At 42.9% G+C, this 16,882-nt stretch overlaps 1 protein-coding gene across 2 annotated transcripts in view; it reads left to right on the top strand.

Moving 5' to 3' along the window:
• NETO2 (neuropilin and tolloid like 2) overlaps positions 1-16,453 on the top strand; it is a 34,922-nt gene extending 18,469 nt beyond the window's left edge. For both annotated transcript variants that reach the window (XM_081963230.1, XM_081963229.1), the window contains exons 3-9: positions 985-1,125; positions 2,350-2,598; positions 3,852-3,896; positions 4,407-4,534; positions 7,744-7,972; positions 9,705-9,818; positions 14,175-16,453. In XM_081963230.1, coding sequence (XP_081819356.1) covers positions 985-1,125; positions 2,350-2,598; positions 3,852-3,896; positions 4,407-4,534; positions 7,744-7,972; positions 9,705-9,818; positions 14,175-14,755 — 1,487 coding nt within the window. In that variant the 3' untranslated portion in view covers positions 14,756-16,453. The remainder of the gene's footprint in view (positions 1-984; positions 1,126-2,349; positions 2,599-3,851; positions 3,897-4,406; positions 4,535-7,743; positions 7,973-9,704; positions 9,819-14,174) is intronic.
• The last annotated feature ends 429 nt before the right edge of the window (positions 16,454-16,882 follow it).

Raw genomic sequence — 16,882 nt, 5'->3', positions numbered from 1 at the left:
GAGAGAGAGAGAGAGAGAGAGAGAGAGAGAGAGAGAGAGAGAGAGAGAGAGAGAGAGAGAGAGAGAGAGAGAGATCTTTGGTGGGAAGTTAACAGTGTTCCGTGCTCTTTCAGCATTGAGTCATGCCGGCCACATGACCACAGAGAAATCTTCGGACAACGTTGGCTCTTCGGCTTTAAAACGTAGATGAGCACTGCCCCCCTAGAGTCAGGAATGACCAGCACATATGTGCGAGGGGAACCTTTACCTTATATTAAAATAATGTATATATAATTTATGTACAAATATTTTGAAAACAGTGTATTGTCCAGGCACTTCATTTTACCAAAAAAAACAACAGATATACTAGTAGTAATAATAGTAATATGCATATTAATTATAGCAATAATTATAGTTATATTAACTTGTTTGTAATCATATTAGTTATTACTAGCATGCTGATAAGTCACAAATACTATTCATCTTTTACATACACATCATAATCATCTTTCTTCTAACTTCTACCTCTTATATCTAACCACTGATAAAAACCTATCCCATGTTGAATAATACTCTCAGTCTCCTTTATCCTTGATTTTTAATGTCAAATCTATCCATCTCTGTACAGTCCAATATTTTCCGAATTATGGTTTCCTTCTGGTGGGATGTTTACAGTTTTGGCATTTCTTAATGCTCTCTTTTTCATGTACCATTTCAATGCACTATCAGATCCTTTCATGTGTATACTATCAGTTCTGTCCCCATTTAATTTCCCAAGGTCAAAATCAGCTAGATGCTGCCATCTGCTTGTGGTCTGTGAAGAAATTGTTTATTCACAACTCGGGGGGTGGGGGAGGATTTTACTAGCCTGGAACGTGCATCAACAGGTTATCTCTTCTGTTTGATGTTGCCAACCCACACAGCTCATTATGCTGAAGTGGGCTGATGTTTGTGGACATTTGCGAGAGCAAAGGTGAATTGTGTTTTTCTCTTTCCTTCCAAAAGTTGGGCGGGATCTTGGAAGTAACCGCATGGCATCTACTCAGTGTAGCGACTGGGTTCGAACAAGCAATGGCGGCCACTTTGCTTCATTCAACTTTCCTAACTTCTACCCGCCCAATCAGGAATGTGTCTATATTTTAGAAGGTATGGACCTGTCTTCGTTGTCGTTGTTTTTTTCATGACCCATGACTGAAAGTGTGAATAAATTACATGTAGACCACGTGGAACAGAGCAGGGGTGGGTTGAAGCAAAAGAACAAAATGGCGGCACCAATGGTGGCACCGATAAAATTGGTTTTATTTTATCAGCAGATGCTCCTGTCATTGGAAGCTGCAAATCCTATTAGAGGGCAGAGAAAACTACACCCACTTCAAAAGTCTTGCCTTTAAGCTCACCTTTGTATTAGCGATGCAGTTGTGTAGCCTTTTGGCTAACAATATGCAAAAAGTGACAGGACAGAAGTGAGCTGATTTCTCAGCCTTGGCATCTTTAAATTGTGTGGACTTCAGCTCCCAGAATTCTCCAGTCAGATATTGGAGTTGAAATCTACACAACTCCAGGCTGACAACACAGCTCTATAGAATATTTAAGCTATGTGTAAGCTGCACTTAAGTTGGGAAGAAATAACTCCAGGTTGTTAACTCCATCACAGAATCATTAAACTGAAAGGAACATAAGAGATACTGTAGTTCTCAACTTATGACTTCAGGTTGGGGCCCCCTGGTCTATCACGCATCTCTTTATTTCTATCTATCTTCTATTTATTTACAATATCTATCACTGTCTGTCTGTCTATATTCTCATTCTCTTTCTCTCTCCATCAACTATCTATCATCTATCTATCTATCTATCTATCTATCTATCTATCTATCTATCTATCTATCTATCTATCTATCTATCAAGAGCTCTGGTGCAGTGATTAGCATGCAGTATTGCAGGCTGACTCTGCCCATTGCCAGCAGTTTGATCCTGACCAGCTCAAGGTTGGCTCAACCTTCCATCCTTCCGAGGTCGGTAAAATGAGAAACCAGATTATTGGAGGCAATAGGCTGACTCTGTAAACCATTTACAGAGGTTTGTAAAAGTACTGTGGAATGGTATTTAAGTTGAAGTGCTACTGTGTTTCCCCAAAAATAAGAGAGGGTCACCTCATGGCTGCTGCTGTGTTGCAATATTGGGGGGGGGGTATTTTCAAGGGAGGACTTATTTTAGCGCATGAGCTCAAAAGCCCGATTGGGCTTATTATCCGGGAGGTCTTATTTTCAGGGGAACAGGGTATCACTTTTGCTATTCATATATCTTTCAGCAAGTGGCTTTCATTCGTTGCAAGTGACATTGGTTCGTACTCTGCTTTCTGCTTTCCTCCAGCTGCCCCGCGGCAAAGGATAGAGTTGACATTCGACGAACCGTTCTTTGTCGAGCCTTCCTTCGAATGTCGGTTCGATCACCTGGAAGTTCGAGACGGTCCTTTTGGGTTCTCCCCGATCATCGATCGCTATTGCGGTCTGAAAAGCCCCGGCCCGATTAGGTCAACAGGAAGATTTATGTGGATCAAGTTTACTTCGGATGAAGAATTGGAAGGACGAGGATTTAAAGCCAAGTATTCATTTATCCCAGGTAGACGTCTCCCATTTTTCTTACTTGGTGTTGTAGTGATTCTGCTACAATCCTTTTGGGTTTCTTGTTCCGCTTGCCAAAACACAATTTATCCTATTTATTCTACTCAGGGTTGATTTATGCTCGTTTTGCTGAGAGATGCAGGTAGATTCTAGAGCCGTGATGGCGAACTCTATGGCACGTATACCAGAGGTGGCACGTAGCACCCTCTCTATGGGCATGTAAGCTGTCGCCCCAGTTCAGCTCTGCTGCGCATGGGTGCGCACCTCTCACCAGCCAGCTGGTTTTTGGGTCTCTGTTGCGCATGCGCAAGTAGTGTGGCACATGCGGGAGGGGCCATGCATACATGGAGGAAAGGTTGCGTATGAGGGCACCCACACATTACATTTGGGAGTTCAGGTGTGCACCAGTGCATTTGCGCGCATATGCGCATGCACATAAGGGCACTCGGTCTGGAAAAGGTTAGCCATCACTGATCTACAGCCACATTTTACCTGTTAATCTTGTATTGCTCTTGATGTCAGAGAGGCAACCTTGACATTTCAACGTCTTATAAGCAGGAACCTCAAATCATGATTCTGAACTTAAGAAGGTTTATTCTGAAAACATATTAATTGTAAGTGGGGGAAAATACACAGAATCCCCTCAACCGATACAAATAGGATTAAAGACTTAGGCAGGACATGTCAGCTGCCTCATTATTGAGTTTTTCAACAGGTAGTCCTTGAGTTATGACCACAATTGAGCCCAAGGTGTCTGCTCCTAAGAGAAATATTTGTCAAATGAGTTTTGCCTCATTTGACTGCTTTTCTTGCCGCCGTTGTTAAGCGAAATAATTGCGGTTGTTAAGTTGTTGTTAAGCGAATCTGGCCTTCCCCATTGACTTTGCTTGTCAGAAGGTTGCAAAAGCAGATCAAGTGACCCCGGGACACTGCAACCGTCATAAATATGAGTCAGTTGCCAAGCGTCTGAATTTTTTAATACATGACCATGAGGATACTGCAATGGTCATAACTGTGAAAAAGGGGTCATAAGTCACCTTTTTCAGCACTGTCGTAACTTTGAATAGTCACTAAGTGAACTGTTGTGAGTCAAAGACTCCCTGTATGTCATGGGGAATAAATCAGGTGTCATTTCTCAGCCCAGCATCCGGGTGTTCTGCATTTTTCCGGTCCCTAGATTATCTTGCTTTCTAATTAAATTTTAGACAGAATAACATTCTTTTTTCCCCCCTTCCTCCTTCTCCTTTCTAGATCCTGATTTCACCCACCGAGAAGGTATTTTAAAGCCCATCCCAGGTACGGAATTACAGCACTCATCTCTTTTGCTTATTACACTCTAAATCAGGGGTGTCAAAGTCGAGGCCCGCGGGCCACATCCGGCCCACAGAGTGCTTAGATCTGGCCCATGGGGCCACACTGGAAACAGTGAAGGACCGGCCCGCGGTGCCTTGGCCCCAGCCCAGGCTGATTGGGCACTTATCTACAACCTGGTGGCATGCTGTAAGAGGCCGTGACAGCCTAAAACGGACCTCGGGAGGATTGTGTGCGCCCCTCCCGAGCTACTATTTTGCTGGCAGATTGCTGGAGGAAAATGTGGCAGCCAAAAACTGATCTCCCCAGCCCCACCCAGGCCACCACCAACAGGAGGGATATCGAGCTGGCCACAGCCCCCACGGCTATGCCCACCCCGGCCCCCAAGGTCAAACAGAACCCTGATGTGGCCCTCCATGAAATCGAGTTTGACACCCCTGCTCTACATCACTTTTATCTCCGTTTTGAGCACAAGTTGTGTCTTTCCCATTCTAGATTGCCAATTTGAGCTCTCCGGAGCCGATGGCATAGTGCGCTCGAGCCAGGTAGAACATGGAGAAAAAGTCAAGCCGGGGGAAGCCGTTGACTGCATATGGACAATTAAGGCAACTCCAAATTCCAAGGTGGGTCTACGGAAGAGTTGGAGTCTAATAAGTATCTAATTTCTTATCAGTATCCAAGAAGAGCTGGTTGCTAGTAAGAATTGCAAATTGTCATTTCCCCATTCGCAGAAATTAATCATTGCACTGGCGCTTACCGAAAAACCAATCCGGAGTTGGCTTGGTAAGCTGCTTCCAGATGAAATTAGTCGGGTAACTATTTGGTATGGCAATCCTTCAGCTGTTAGGTGCTTTAAAACAGAGTTCCCAACTTTTCCAGTTTTGCAGACTGGGAATGGGAGAGAGGAGGACAAGCGTGTGCACTGCCGCAGCTCCCTTTGCACAAGCAGCGGGCATGCGCAGCCGCCACTCGCACAAATTGAGCACGTGCTCCTGAGCTCTCACAAGCAGGGATGTGCGTGGGCATGCATGCACCTGGCACTTCCATGGCCCAGTTCCAAACAGCTCAAGCCCGAGGGCTGGGGACCCCTGCTTTAAAATATGAGGATATTCCTTGTTTTTTTACTGTAGTCCCAGTATACCTGAAAGATAGCAATAGCAATAGCCCTTAGACTTATATACCGCTTCATAGTGTTTTTACAGCCCCCTCTAAGTGGTTTACAGAGTCAGCTTATTGCCCCCAACAATCTGGGTCCTCATTTTACCCATCTTGGAAGGATGGAAGGCTGAGTCCACCTTGAGCCTAGTGAGATTTGAACGGCCAAACTGCAGCTAGCAGTCAGCTGAAGTAGCCTGCAGTATTGCACTCTAACCACTGTGCCACCTTGGCTCTGATATGGCAGCTCCAGTTCCAGAATATTGCAATAAACAAATTGCACAATTTGGGGAGCAGGGGGGCTTCTCAGTACATATCAATGTGTAGTACATATGTATACCGTAGTCCGCTAAGCATGCGATAGCAGTAGGTCTGGAAAAAAAATGAGGTACATCCTTAATTAATAAATATTTTATATTGCTACAAAATGCCAAGTTACGATTTGTGCCTTCAGTGATTGCAATCCTTTTGTTAGGTGGAAGGTCTTTTTAAAAGATCACAATAGTTGCAAAGCACAATAAAGTGAATCACATTTAAACAAGATATGCGTGTAAACATCTGTCTGTGTAGGAATTGTTGACCTGTCTTCTACCTGATAAAACTGATGAAATCATGTAATGTTAAAATATTCATGATTGAGAAAGACATGGGAACAAGGTCAGCCAATAGGAGCTTAAACAGATCTGAGTCTGTGCAGAGCATCGAAACAGAAACTTAAGCAGTCCGCTGCTCTGAGAAGTAAACTAGCAGTTTGGGCTTAACTGCTTGTGTTTGCCTGTAACTCTCCTGCCTTGGGTTTACTTGGAAGAATCACCTGTTGGTATTGTACATTTATTCATCTATTCTTATGTATGTAAAGAAGTTAATGAATCCTGCTGCCTCAGTTATCTGTGTGTGCTTCTGGATTTGAATTTATGCAACAAACTCTGACATGTAATGCATCTATCAAGACAGAATTATATGAATCAGACTATCAGGCCTGCAGCCGGTTCCTTTTACGATCATCACAGTTTGCAGGTGGAGAAAAATGTCTGAATGAAAGTTTGCCTCCTTTTTACAGTAGAAACCTACAAAATGCTGGCCTGATTCTTGTCTTCTTTCATCTCACAAAGTTCTTTTTTATGTTTGTGAGTGTTCCCTTTAATTTTGGAAGTTCAACAAGGAATTCTATGTAATGAATAGAGAGTTACATAATGTCTCTTTGCTATTTCAATTATAGCACCTTAGCAATGCAGACTTAATTTCCAGAGGAAGGGAAATAAATTGCTTTGCAGTTTAATCAAGCTTGCTTGGGGATGGGAGGAAAGATACAAGGATTTGCGTCTGTTCTTCAAGGAAAGCTCCATTTTCTGTTGCAATCAAATTGATTTTTTTTGTCCCTCTCTGCCCTCGAAAAGGTCTAAAATCTATTTAAGAGGGGAATTGTTTTGGAACATGTGATTATTTTAGCTTTATGCATGAGAGAATGCAATGATTAGAAATGGCAAGTTGTGTACACACACACAGAGAGAGAGAGAGAGAGAGAGAGAGAGAGAGAGAGAGAGAGAGAGAGAGAGAGAGAGAGAGAGAGAGAGAGAGAGAGAAGCTGTGCATCTATTCCTTATATCTGAATGAAATTTCAGAGTGCAGAGAAGAGAAACAAAGATGACAAGGGGATTGAAGCCCAAAACATATGAAGAACTCTTGTGGGTATTGGGTATGTCTAGTCTAATGACTATAGCATGGGATGTGGTGGCTCAGTGGCTAAGACACTGAGTTTGTCAATCAGAAAGATTGGCAGTTTGAATCCCTAGTGCCACGTAACAGAGTGAGCTCCTGTTACATGTTTCAGCTTCTGCCAACCTAGCAGTTCGAAAGTACGTAAAATGCAAGTAGAAATATAGGGACCACCTTTGGTAGGAAGGTAACAGCGTTCTATGGGCCTTTTGCATTGAGTCATACCGGCCACATGACCATGGAGACGTCTTTGGACAGTGCTGGCTCTTTGGCTTTGAAACAGAGATGAGCAGTGCCCCCTAGAGTTGGGAATGACTAGCAGATATGTGCGAGGGGAACCTTTACCTTTAGTCTAATGCAGTGTTTCTCAAACTTGGCGACTTTAAGTCCTGTGGACTTCAACTCCCAGAATCCCCCAGCCAGCATAGCTGGCTGGGGAATTCTGGGAGTTGAAGTCCACAGGACTTAAAGTCGCCAAGTTTGAGAAACACTGGTCTAATGAAAAGAAGGACTAGGGGTGATATGATAGGAGCATTCTAATTTCTAAAGGGTTGCCACAAAGAAAGTCAACCTATTCTCCAAAACACCTGAAGGCAGGACAAGAAGCAATGGATGGAAACTAATCCAGGAAACAACCAACCTAGAATTAAGGATAAATTTCCTGACAGTGAGAACAATAAAGCAGTGGAACAACTTGCCTCCAGAAGTTGTAATTCCTCCAACACTGGAGGTTTTTATAAAAACACTGGACAGCCATTTGCATGAAATAGTATAGGGTTTCCTGCTTGAGCAGGGGGTTGGACTAGTAGACCTCCAAGGTCCCTTCCAACACTCTTATTCTGTTCTATTACTCTTTATTTTTTCACCCCTAATAAAAAGCAACGTTTTCCCATTGGGCTTTGTGCCGTTGAACGATTCCTTCATTTCTTTGAAAATACGTTTTCTTGTAACATTCCAATAGATTTATTTGAGATTTCTGGACTATCAAATGGAGCACTCCAACGAATGCAAGAGGAACTTCGTAGCCGTCTATGACGGAAGCAGTTCCATTGAAAACCTGAAAGCGAAGTTTTGCAGCACCGTGGCTAATGATGTGATGCTTCAAACAGGAACCGGGGTGATACGCATGTGGGCGGACGAGGGGAGTCGGTTAAGCCGTTTTCAGATGCTCTTCACCTCATTTATGGATCGTAAGTATATTTTATTTATTTCTTTCGTTTGTCAAACACGTAAAAGGTAACAGGTATAAGCACAAACATGGACACGAAGAAAGGAAATGAATACAAGTAAATGGGGACAGCAGGACAGGGACGGTAGGCAGGCTGGTGTGCTTATGCATGTCCCCTTTACGGACCTCTTAGGAATGGGGTGAGGTCGACGGTAGACAGTCTTAGGTTAAAGTTTTGGGGGTTTGGGGAAGAAACCACAGAGTCAGGTAGAGCATTCCAGGCGTTGACCACTCTGTTGCTGAAGTCGTATTTTCTGCAATCGAGTTTGGAGCGGTTTACCTTGAGTTTGTATCGATTGTTTGCCCGTCTATTATTGCGGTTGAAGCTGAAGTAATCATTGACAGGTAGGACGTTGTAGTGGACAATTTTGTGTACTATGCTTAGGTTAGACCATAGGCGGCGTAGTTCCAGGTTTTCCAAGCCCAAAATTTCGAGCCTGGTGGCATAAGGGATTCTGTTGTGAGCAGAGGAGTGGAGGACCCTTCTCGTGAAATACCTCTGAACTCGCTCAATTGTATTAATATCCGATATACAGTGCGGATTCCAGGCAGATGAGCTGTATTCGAGAATTGGTCTGGCAAAGGTTTTGTATCCTTCAGCCTTCAGTTGGAAAAGACAGTATGATTGTGCAAGACTTCTTGGATGGTTTTGTTTTTTCTCCTTCCTGGCATACTTTGAGATAATCCTGCTTAGAAGAACCTTCTGTAATATACTAAGCTTTGGAGTCATCGTTGCCCTTAATTAAAATGCTGCACATTAGGCTAAGAACAGTAGCAGGGAACAAGAATTATAATTAAATCTGAAATTATATCTGTATCTTTTCTGATAACTTGGGGACATAATCATCTTATTGCTCTACTCACAATCCATAGTTGATGACTCATAATTAAAGATACAGATTTGTGAAAAGCCAGAAACTTGGAAAGAAATGGATACAGGAGAGCAATTTCTCACCAAGTTGATTTACTATATCATGAAAACATATAGTCCCTGTTTTGCTGGGGGAAAATAAACCTGTTGATAGGCTACTTTTTATAGGGTGCGTGGATAGAGATATCCAAATCTATAAAAAATATTGTCAAGCGCCGGGGAAATCAGGAGATTCAGATTCAAGTGAATATCAAGATTTATTGCAGCTTAAGCGCTGTACAACAATCTGAGCTACTAACGATCAAGGGAAATGAGCAGGAATTATGGCATTCCAGCTTGGCTGGATTTAGATCTTTTGTGGGCCTGCAGGGACTCATGACTGATGACACATTTGACCTTTCCCTCAGGCTCAGCCTGGTCATTTCCTACAAATATTCTAAATATGTTACACTGAAACTCACTTTTTATGAAGTTGTAATCCCTTAATTATTCGGGGTAGAATTGGGATAACTGGATGGAGCTGAGCATTTACTGACTGGATGCCCTTCCTGATGCTCTGAGAAGTTCATAGCAGATTTTTTTTTTCTTGGTGCCCTAGGAGAGAAATATCTGCTGCCTCCTAAGATTGAACTCTCAACCTTTTGAATGGGAGGCGAGTGTCTTCACCACTAGGCCAACTCCATTAAATATGCTGCTCTATTATACCTAAAAACCTATACCTAAAATCTAATGAAACTTTGAAGAAATTTATGTACTGAAAATATATTTTAAGGAACAGCTGAAATTTGTGTAATCTTATTTTTTTCTCCCCTATTTCTCTCAGCTCCCTGTTTAGGTAGTACCTATTTCTGCCATAGCAACATGTGCATCAATAATTCCTTGGTTTGCAATGGCATTCAAAACTGTGCGTATCCCTGGGATGAAAATCATTGCAAAGGTGAGTAGTCACTGAAACATTTGAATCGGTGATAAGTGAGCCTTCCGTTTTCCTTTTTAGCACCCTAAAGACAATTGTCATCCAGAGCCGTGGTGGCGCAGTGGTTAGAGTGCAGTACTGCAAGCTACTTCCGCTGACTGCAATTTGGCAGTTCAAATCTCACCAGGCTCAAGGTTGACTCAGCCTTCCGTCCTTCCGAGGTCAGCAAAATGAGGACCCAGATCGTTGGGGGCAAGAGGCTGACTCTGTAAACCGTTTAGAGAGGGCTGTAAAAGCACTGTAAAGCGGTATATAAGTCTAAGTGCTGTTGCTATTGCTATTCCAAACTCAAAAGACTGTGAACTAAATTTATTTCTTGGAACCTGAGAGATTTGCCTGCCTAAATTTTACAAAGCAGAGCTCAAGTTAAACAAGTTGCATAATTCAGCCATTCTTCTTTTTTCTGCTTAGGACAGTTGAAGTTTTTTGCCAGCTTTATGTTATTTGTTATTAGCATGATGTCTATGGAGATTCTCAGTCATCCAAGTCATGGTTGTCCCAAAGGTGCTTTTTCAAGAGGCAAGTGGAATTTCTTTGCTTTTTTTCCCCTGGAAGACATTTCACTTCTCATCCGAGAAGCTTCTTCAGTTCTGACTGAATGGTGGAGAATTCTCCATCATTCAGTCAGAACTGATGAAGCATCTTGGATGAGAAGTGAAACGTCCTCAATGGGGGGAAAAAACTAAGAAAGTCCAGTTGCCTTTTGAAAAAGCATCTTTGGGACTGTTACTTGCTTCTTCGCTTTGGAGCTCTGTTTTAAATTGAAACCATATAAAGGCAGTTTTCCAGGCTTCAGTGCATTACTTTTCTTGTTTTTCTGTTTTATAGCTTAATAAAAATAGAACTGTTGCAGACCTACTGCAGATTGTTTAAAATGAGCTATCACTGTTATCTTCAGCATTGATCATTCTTAGACAAAATAGTTTCACAAATAGACTATTCTGATGCATCTGTATATATAATTTACTCTTAGTTCAGACATCCTTTTTCTGAATGGAAGAAGAGAAGTACTTTTGAAAATGGGGAAAAATCGCCCATTCAATCATAGCGTTGGGGACAGAATATTTATTGCCTTTATTTGAACAGAGGATAGCAAGACTAAGAATTATTTCTCAGGATCCATGGGCTTTTCTTAAGTAATATATATATATATATATAAACTAGCCAATAACCTGGTGTTGTCCAAGTATTTATTTATAGGGGGAAAATGCCAGGACAAAATGTCATTTCTAATGTTGGATTTTCCCCCTTACCAGAGGGATCCCTCTTGTGGAGTACTGTGAAGCCGTTACCATGGCAACTCCACTGCGCTGTACAGTAGAAGCCATTTATGGCAGTACAGTAGAAGTCATTTTAAGGCACAACAGGCTGTATCTTAACAGAACACACACTCCAAGGGGTGTTAGGGGTGTCTTACCCCCCACAGTATTTTTCTCCAGAGGGTAAGTCATCTGTGTACCAAGTTTGGTTGAAATTGCTCGAGGCGTTCCAGAGTTATGCTGAGATTGTTACTTCCAATCTCGTGCGTATATCACTTCAAATGAAAGGTCTTCATTCCATATTCAAATGTAAAATAGCAATTGATTTGCAAGAAATAGCTAATTTTGCAAACTTAATGCCGTTCTGTGAAAGGCATATATCATTCCTGCTACTTTCAGAAGAATTTCAACTGTCTTGGCATGACTAGCCACAATGTGTGACATTATTATTTCTCTATTAAGTGTGTTACTGCATTCATCACTAACCTCGCTCGGAAAATTACCGCAACGGAGAAGCAGTGGGTCTGTTTATACATTCCGTTTACCCGCATTTGATGAATGTTCATGACATTAAGGGCGTGACAACGATTATTTAAAAATTAAAGCCATTTTAACTGAACTTTTCAAGAAAACTTCCTCTAGCAAATCCGATGCCATTTAGACACGTTGACCTGGCTCTCTTCCATATTGAGATTCAGCTGAAACGTTGCCATCTGCGCCATCTAATTAGAGAATGCCTTTCGCAAAAGTCTAAGCCATGCTTTTCAATTTAACTAGTGTCCTAATTAGCTTATACCTCAGACTTCTGCATAACGAGCTGTTACACCAAGATTGTATATATTTAGACGTAGCACAGGCCAATGAGCTCTTGACAACCTTTTCAGAGGAATTGTACTTTCCGACTTGCAAGATTCTGTTACGGTTAGCTTCGCAATGGTAGAATTAGTTTACCTGATCAGGCTTGTTCTGACCTAAGCTTCCCAAGATCAAGACGCCGACTCCTTGTCCTGATAAAACCTCTTTTATTTAGGTTAAAGGGAATTCCTCTCCAGCAAAGTCCCGGCCAACAGTCTTTCATGAGGTTTCACAACTACAGACCTTGATCAGGCTTGGAGAGCTGCCAGACCGATATCTTCCAAACGCCAAGCTGTAGCAGCAATTACTGGGCAAGAAGTCAGGAACAGACCTTCACCCTAATGAATTGAACTAATTGTCTCCTGCAAACTCCCCTCCCCTTTCGCTCCTCTTTATTCCCTATGGGAGGGGCCATTTAACATCCACATGTGCCTTTACTTCCGAGTCAACCCTTGTTCCTTAGCTGTTCCCTTCCCCTGAGAGCTCTGTGCATACACATCTGGAACAGGGTCCAGCTGTTCATCTGCCTCACTGATGTCTTACTCTGAAGGCAGCTGATAACTGTTGGATGGCCCTGGCCCCATCTCTGCCTCCGACACAGAGCCCTCGTCAGAGCTTTCCCCAGACTCCAGGACTGGCCCATGTTCCTCCCCAACCTCCTCACTGTCTGAATCTGCCACCAGCTCTGCTGGCCACTGGTGGGCCACAACAAGGCTTCCTGTCTACCTAGGAAGTCTTCTTAGGAAGGCTGAGATTTTGGAACCCTGATTTTCCTGATGTAACGCCATTCATTGGCCCCAAACACCAAGGACAATGTGAATAGATTTGTTCTTCAGTACCAGGTTGAAGGCCACAAATTCTTCATTTTCAATCAAAACGTCATTCCTCCCTGACCAGTGGAAGATAGAAATATCAGCCCGAAGATAGAAACTAAGAATAAATTAAGTAGCTTAAAACATTTTTATGTTTGCTACCATGCCGCATGACCAAAATAAATGTTTGACCCACAGCTTTGCAGATTTATTTGTTAAATTCCTACACCACCCATCTCATCTTAAGTAACTCTGGACCCTTCACGACCATACAATTTTGATGCAGTTGAGTTTACACCCCTCTGGGTAACAACAGGGGGTTACTAGCTAATAATAATACACTGTGGGATTCCTCAGTCGAATAAGAGAATGTGGTTTATTAAGAAGTGTTCTCTGTGAGAAGAAATGCTTTTTCCCCCAGCTCTTAATTTGAGAATGTGTCCTTGCGACATAGATCAAGGCCGTGTCTTTTTCTACCAGAGGATATAATAGTTCACGCTTCCATATTTGAAGGCATGTACGTTGAGAAAATGTACACCTAGGTAGCAAGCAATAGCACTTAGACTTTTATACCACTTTACAGCCCTCTCTAAGCGATTTACAGAGTCAGCCTCTTGCCCCCAACAGTCTGGGTCCTCATTTTACTGATTTCGGAAGGGTGGAAGACTGAATCAACCTTGAGCTGATCAGGATCGAACTCTTGGCTGTTGGGAGAGCTAGCCTGCAATGACTATGGCGAGAAAGGTCATAAATTGGGGCACAACTGGGATACTCACTGAGACAGTTGTCCAGTGAGTATCCCAGTGATTTTGGGGCTCCACTGTGGCTGTAAATCGAGGATTACAACCTGTTGTTTGGATTTAAATCTGGTCGCTGATCATTTTAACATAATATAGAATAGAGTAGAATAACAGAGTTGGAAGGGACCTTGAAGGTCTTCTAGTCCAACCCCCTGCTTAGGCAGGAAACCCTATACCGTTTCAGACAAATGGTTATGCAACAGCTTCTTTAAAACTTCCAGTGTTGGGGCATTCACAACTTCTGGAGGCAAGCTGTTCCACTGATTGATTGTTCTAACTGTCAGGAAATTTCTCCTCAGTTCTAAGTTGCTTCTCTCCTTGATTAGTTTCCACCCATTGCTTCTTGTCCTGCCCTCAGATGCTTTGGAGAATAGCTTGACTCCCTCTTCTTTGTGGCAACCCTTGAGAGATTGGAACACTGCTATCATGTCTCCCCTAGTCCTTCTTTTCATTCAACTAGACATACCCAGTTCCTGCAACCTTTTCTTCATATGTTTCAGCCTCCAGTCTCCTAATCATCTTTGTTGCTCTTCTCTGCACTCTTTCTAGAGTCTTCACTAATCTGTTCATTTGTCGGTCGGTTTGTTTCAGAAAAGAAGAAAACAGGATTATTCGAACAGATCACCAAAACTCATGGGACGGTCATTGGAATTACTTCCGGGATCGTCTTGGTCCTTCTCATCATTTCCATCCTGGTGCAGATCAAGCAACCGCGCAAAAAAGTCATGACCTGTAAAACCACCTTCAACAAAACCGGCTTCCAGGAGGTTTTCGACCCTCCCCACTACGAGCTCTTCTCCCTGAGGGACAAAGAGATTTCGGCTGATTTGGCTGACCTCTCCGAGGAACTGGAAAACTACCAGAAAATGAGGCGCTCCTCCACCGCCTCGCGGTGCATTCACGACCATCACTGCGGCTCGCAAGCCGCCACGGCCAAGCAAAGCAGGACCAACCTGAGTTCCATGGAACTCCCTTTCCACAACGATTTCGCCCCTCCGCAGCCGATGAAAACCTTCAACAGCACCTTCAAGAAAAGCAGCTACACCTTCAAGCAGGCTCACGAATGTCCCGAGCAGGTGATCGAAGAAAGGGTGATGGAGGAGATCCCGTGCGAAATCTACGTCCGAGGTCGCGAAGAGGCGGCTCAGGGTACCTTATCGATGGATTTTTAACCCTCCTCGCAAAGCAGGAACCCCCGGGGCGTGTGGATAGATGTACATATATACAGACGAACAAAACATGCCTGTGTACAAAGGTGTACCATACGGGGGTGGGTGGAATTTGAACGGAGACGTACAAATTCATACTTTTTTAAAAGCTCGTTCGGTTTTTTTTTTTTTTTTTCAAGCCCGAAAGGATTCTGTAAATCTTTTTCTCTTTTTCTTTGGAATTGCCCCAATCTGGTGAAAGGAACAACCAAAGGTTTTGCATGGGGCTCCAACTGGCTGACATTAAAACACAACCAACTCAGTGTCAAAAAGTCCTCTGTAATGGCCAACTTGTCTGTATTGCTTCCATTCCTCCCCCCCCCCCCCCGCTTCCTTCCTTTAGAACAACAAGTTTGCAGCCAGAGGTTTAATTTGTTTTTCTTAAAAAGTGGGTGCCATACCAAGGAGATTAATATTGAAACACAGAGTTACTCTTTTGGCGAATTACGATTGAGAGTCCTTGTCGTAAGTACTCCCTCAGACTCAACTGTCAGTCACCTTGGTTCATGTGAGACACAGGTTGCTGCTGTGGTTGTTAGTTGCAAATTAATCCCATCCCATAATATTCTCCCAAGCAGGAGACAAAGACATCACCTCTTCTGCCATTATTTCTCTTTCATGGGGTGCCCAACACGTTGAGTCTCCAAGGCTGAGAGCTCTGGATAGACCTGTCTTTCATGAATTGATCCAATCTTCTTCTAACAACATCCAAAATTGGGGACGTTGTCATTCCATCCAGAGACACGTTCATTAAGGATGTCCTATGATGGTGGGTGCAGATCATACTGTAGAATTTGCTTCCAGAGATGACCTTAGTCCAGTTGTCTTAAGAGATGGAGGCGAAACCTATTTACTTTCTCCATGTTGTGCATCGTTTTATAAGGTTTGGACCAGTTCCTGGAACTGGTTTTGGGCCCTTAATGGTCTTAACGGTATTGGAACTGCTTCTGAAGGCCTTCAGGCTTCTTGGTGCAGTTGGTGGACCACTGTGAGAACTGCTCAGATAGACAAGTGATCCAATCCACTAGAGCCCTGATTATGTTCTTATACTAATTTTTTCAAAGTATACTAGAGATCATTTTGAACTTAGAACATTTTGTTTAAGTAACTGTTCAAAGTTACAGCGTCACTGTGACTTATGACAATTTTTCACACTTATGACCATCGTAGCATCCCCATGGTCATGGGCTCTAAACTCAGATGCTTGGCAACTGACTTGTATTTATGACGGTTGCAGTCTGCCGGGGTCATCTGATCTGCTTTTGAGACCTTCTGACAAGCAAGATTGACTTAACAGCCACGTTACTAACTTAACAATGGTGGCAAGAGGTTGTAACACGGGGCAAAATTCAGTTCATAAATGTCTCACTTAGCAACAGGAGTTTTTGGGCTGTTTTGGTCATAAGTCAAGAACTACCTGTAAAGAATCATAAATATCTTGGGCTTTTCTTACATTGCGTAAACCCATCAGATCATTTTAGTGCGTTCTTCTGCATGTCTTCCAGCTCTGTTACATCCTGTTTGAAATGAAGGGACCACAACAGATTTAACAGATTAACAGAGGTTGGAAGGGACCTTATAGGTCATCTAGTCCAACCCCCTGCTCAAGCAGGAGACTCTACACCATTTCTGACAGATGGCAGTCCAGTCTCTTCTTGAAAGCCTCCAGTGATGAAACTCCCACAACTTCTGAAGGCAACTTCTGTTCCATGGGTTGATTATTCTCACTGTCAGAAAGTTCCTCCATATTTCTAGGTTGAATCTCTCCTTGGTCAGTTTCCATCTATTATTCCTTGTCTGGCCTTTGGGTGCTTTGGAAAATAGCCTGATCCCCTCCTGTCTGTGGCAGCCCCTCAAATATTGGAACACTACTGTCATGCCTCCCCTGGTCCTTCTATTCACTAGTCCTCAGCTTTTCAGACGAAAATGTACCCTAGCTTTATATAAAAGAAGTATGCTGTGAGCAGTTTTATTTTCTTAACAATTCTTGGCACGGCATTTGCTTTTTCAATGGCCATACACTGAGTAGACATCTTCATTTTGCTCTTCTGTATGATTCGGAGCTCTTTGTCTTGTTTGATTTCGGAGAAG

Source organism: Natrix helvetica (genome assembly GCF_964273705.1).
Source record: "Natrix helvetica genome assembly, chromosome: 10".
In the NCBI taxonomy this organism is placed as follows: domain Eukaryota; kingdom Metazoa; phylum Chordata; class Lepidosauria; order Squamata; family Natricidae; genus Natrix; species Natrix helvetica.
Note: the sequence above shows the minus strand (reverse complement) of the source record. Positions and strands in the feature narration are given on the sequence as shown.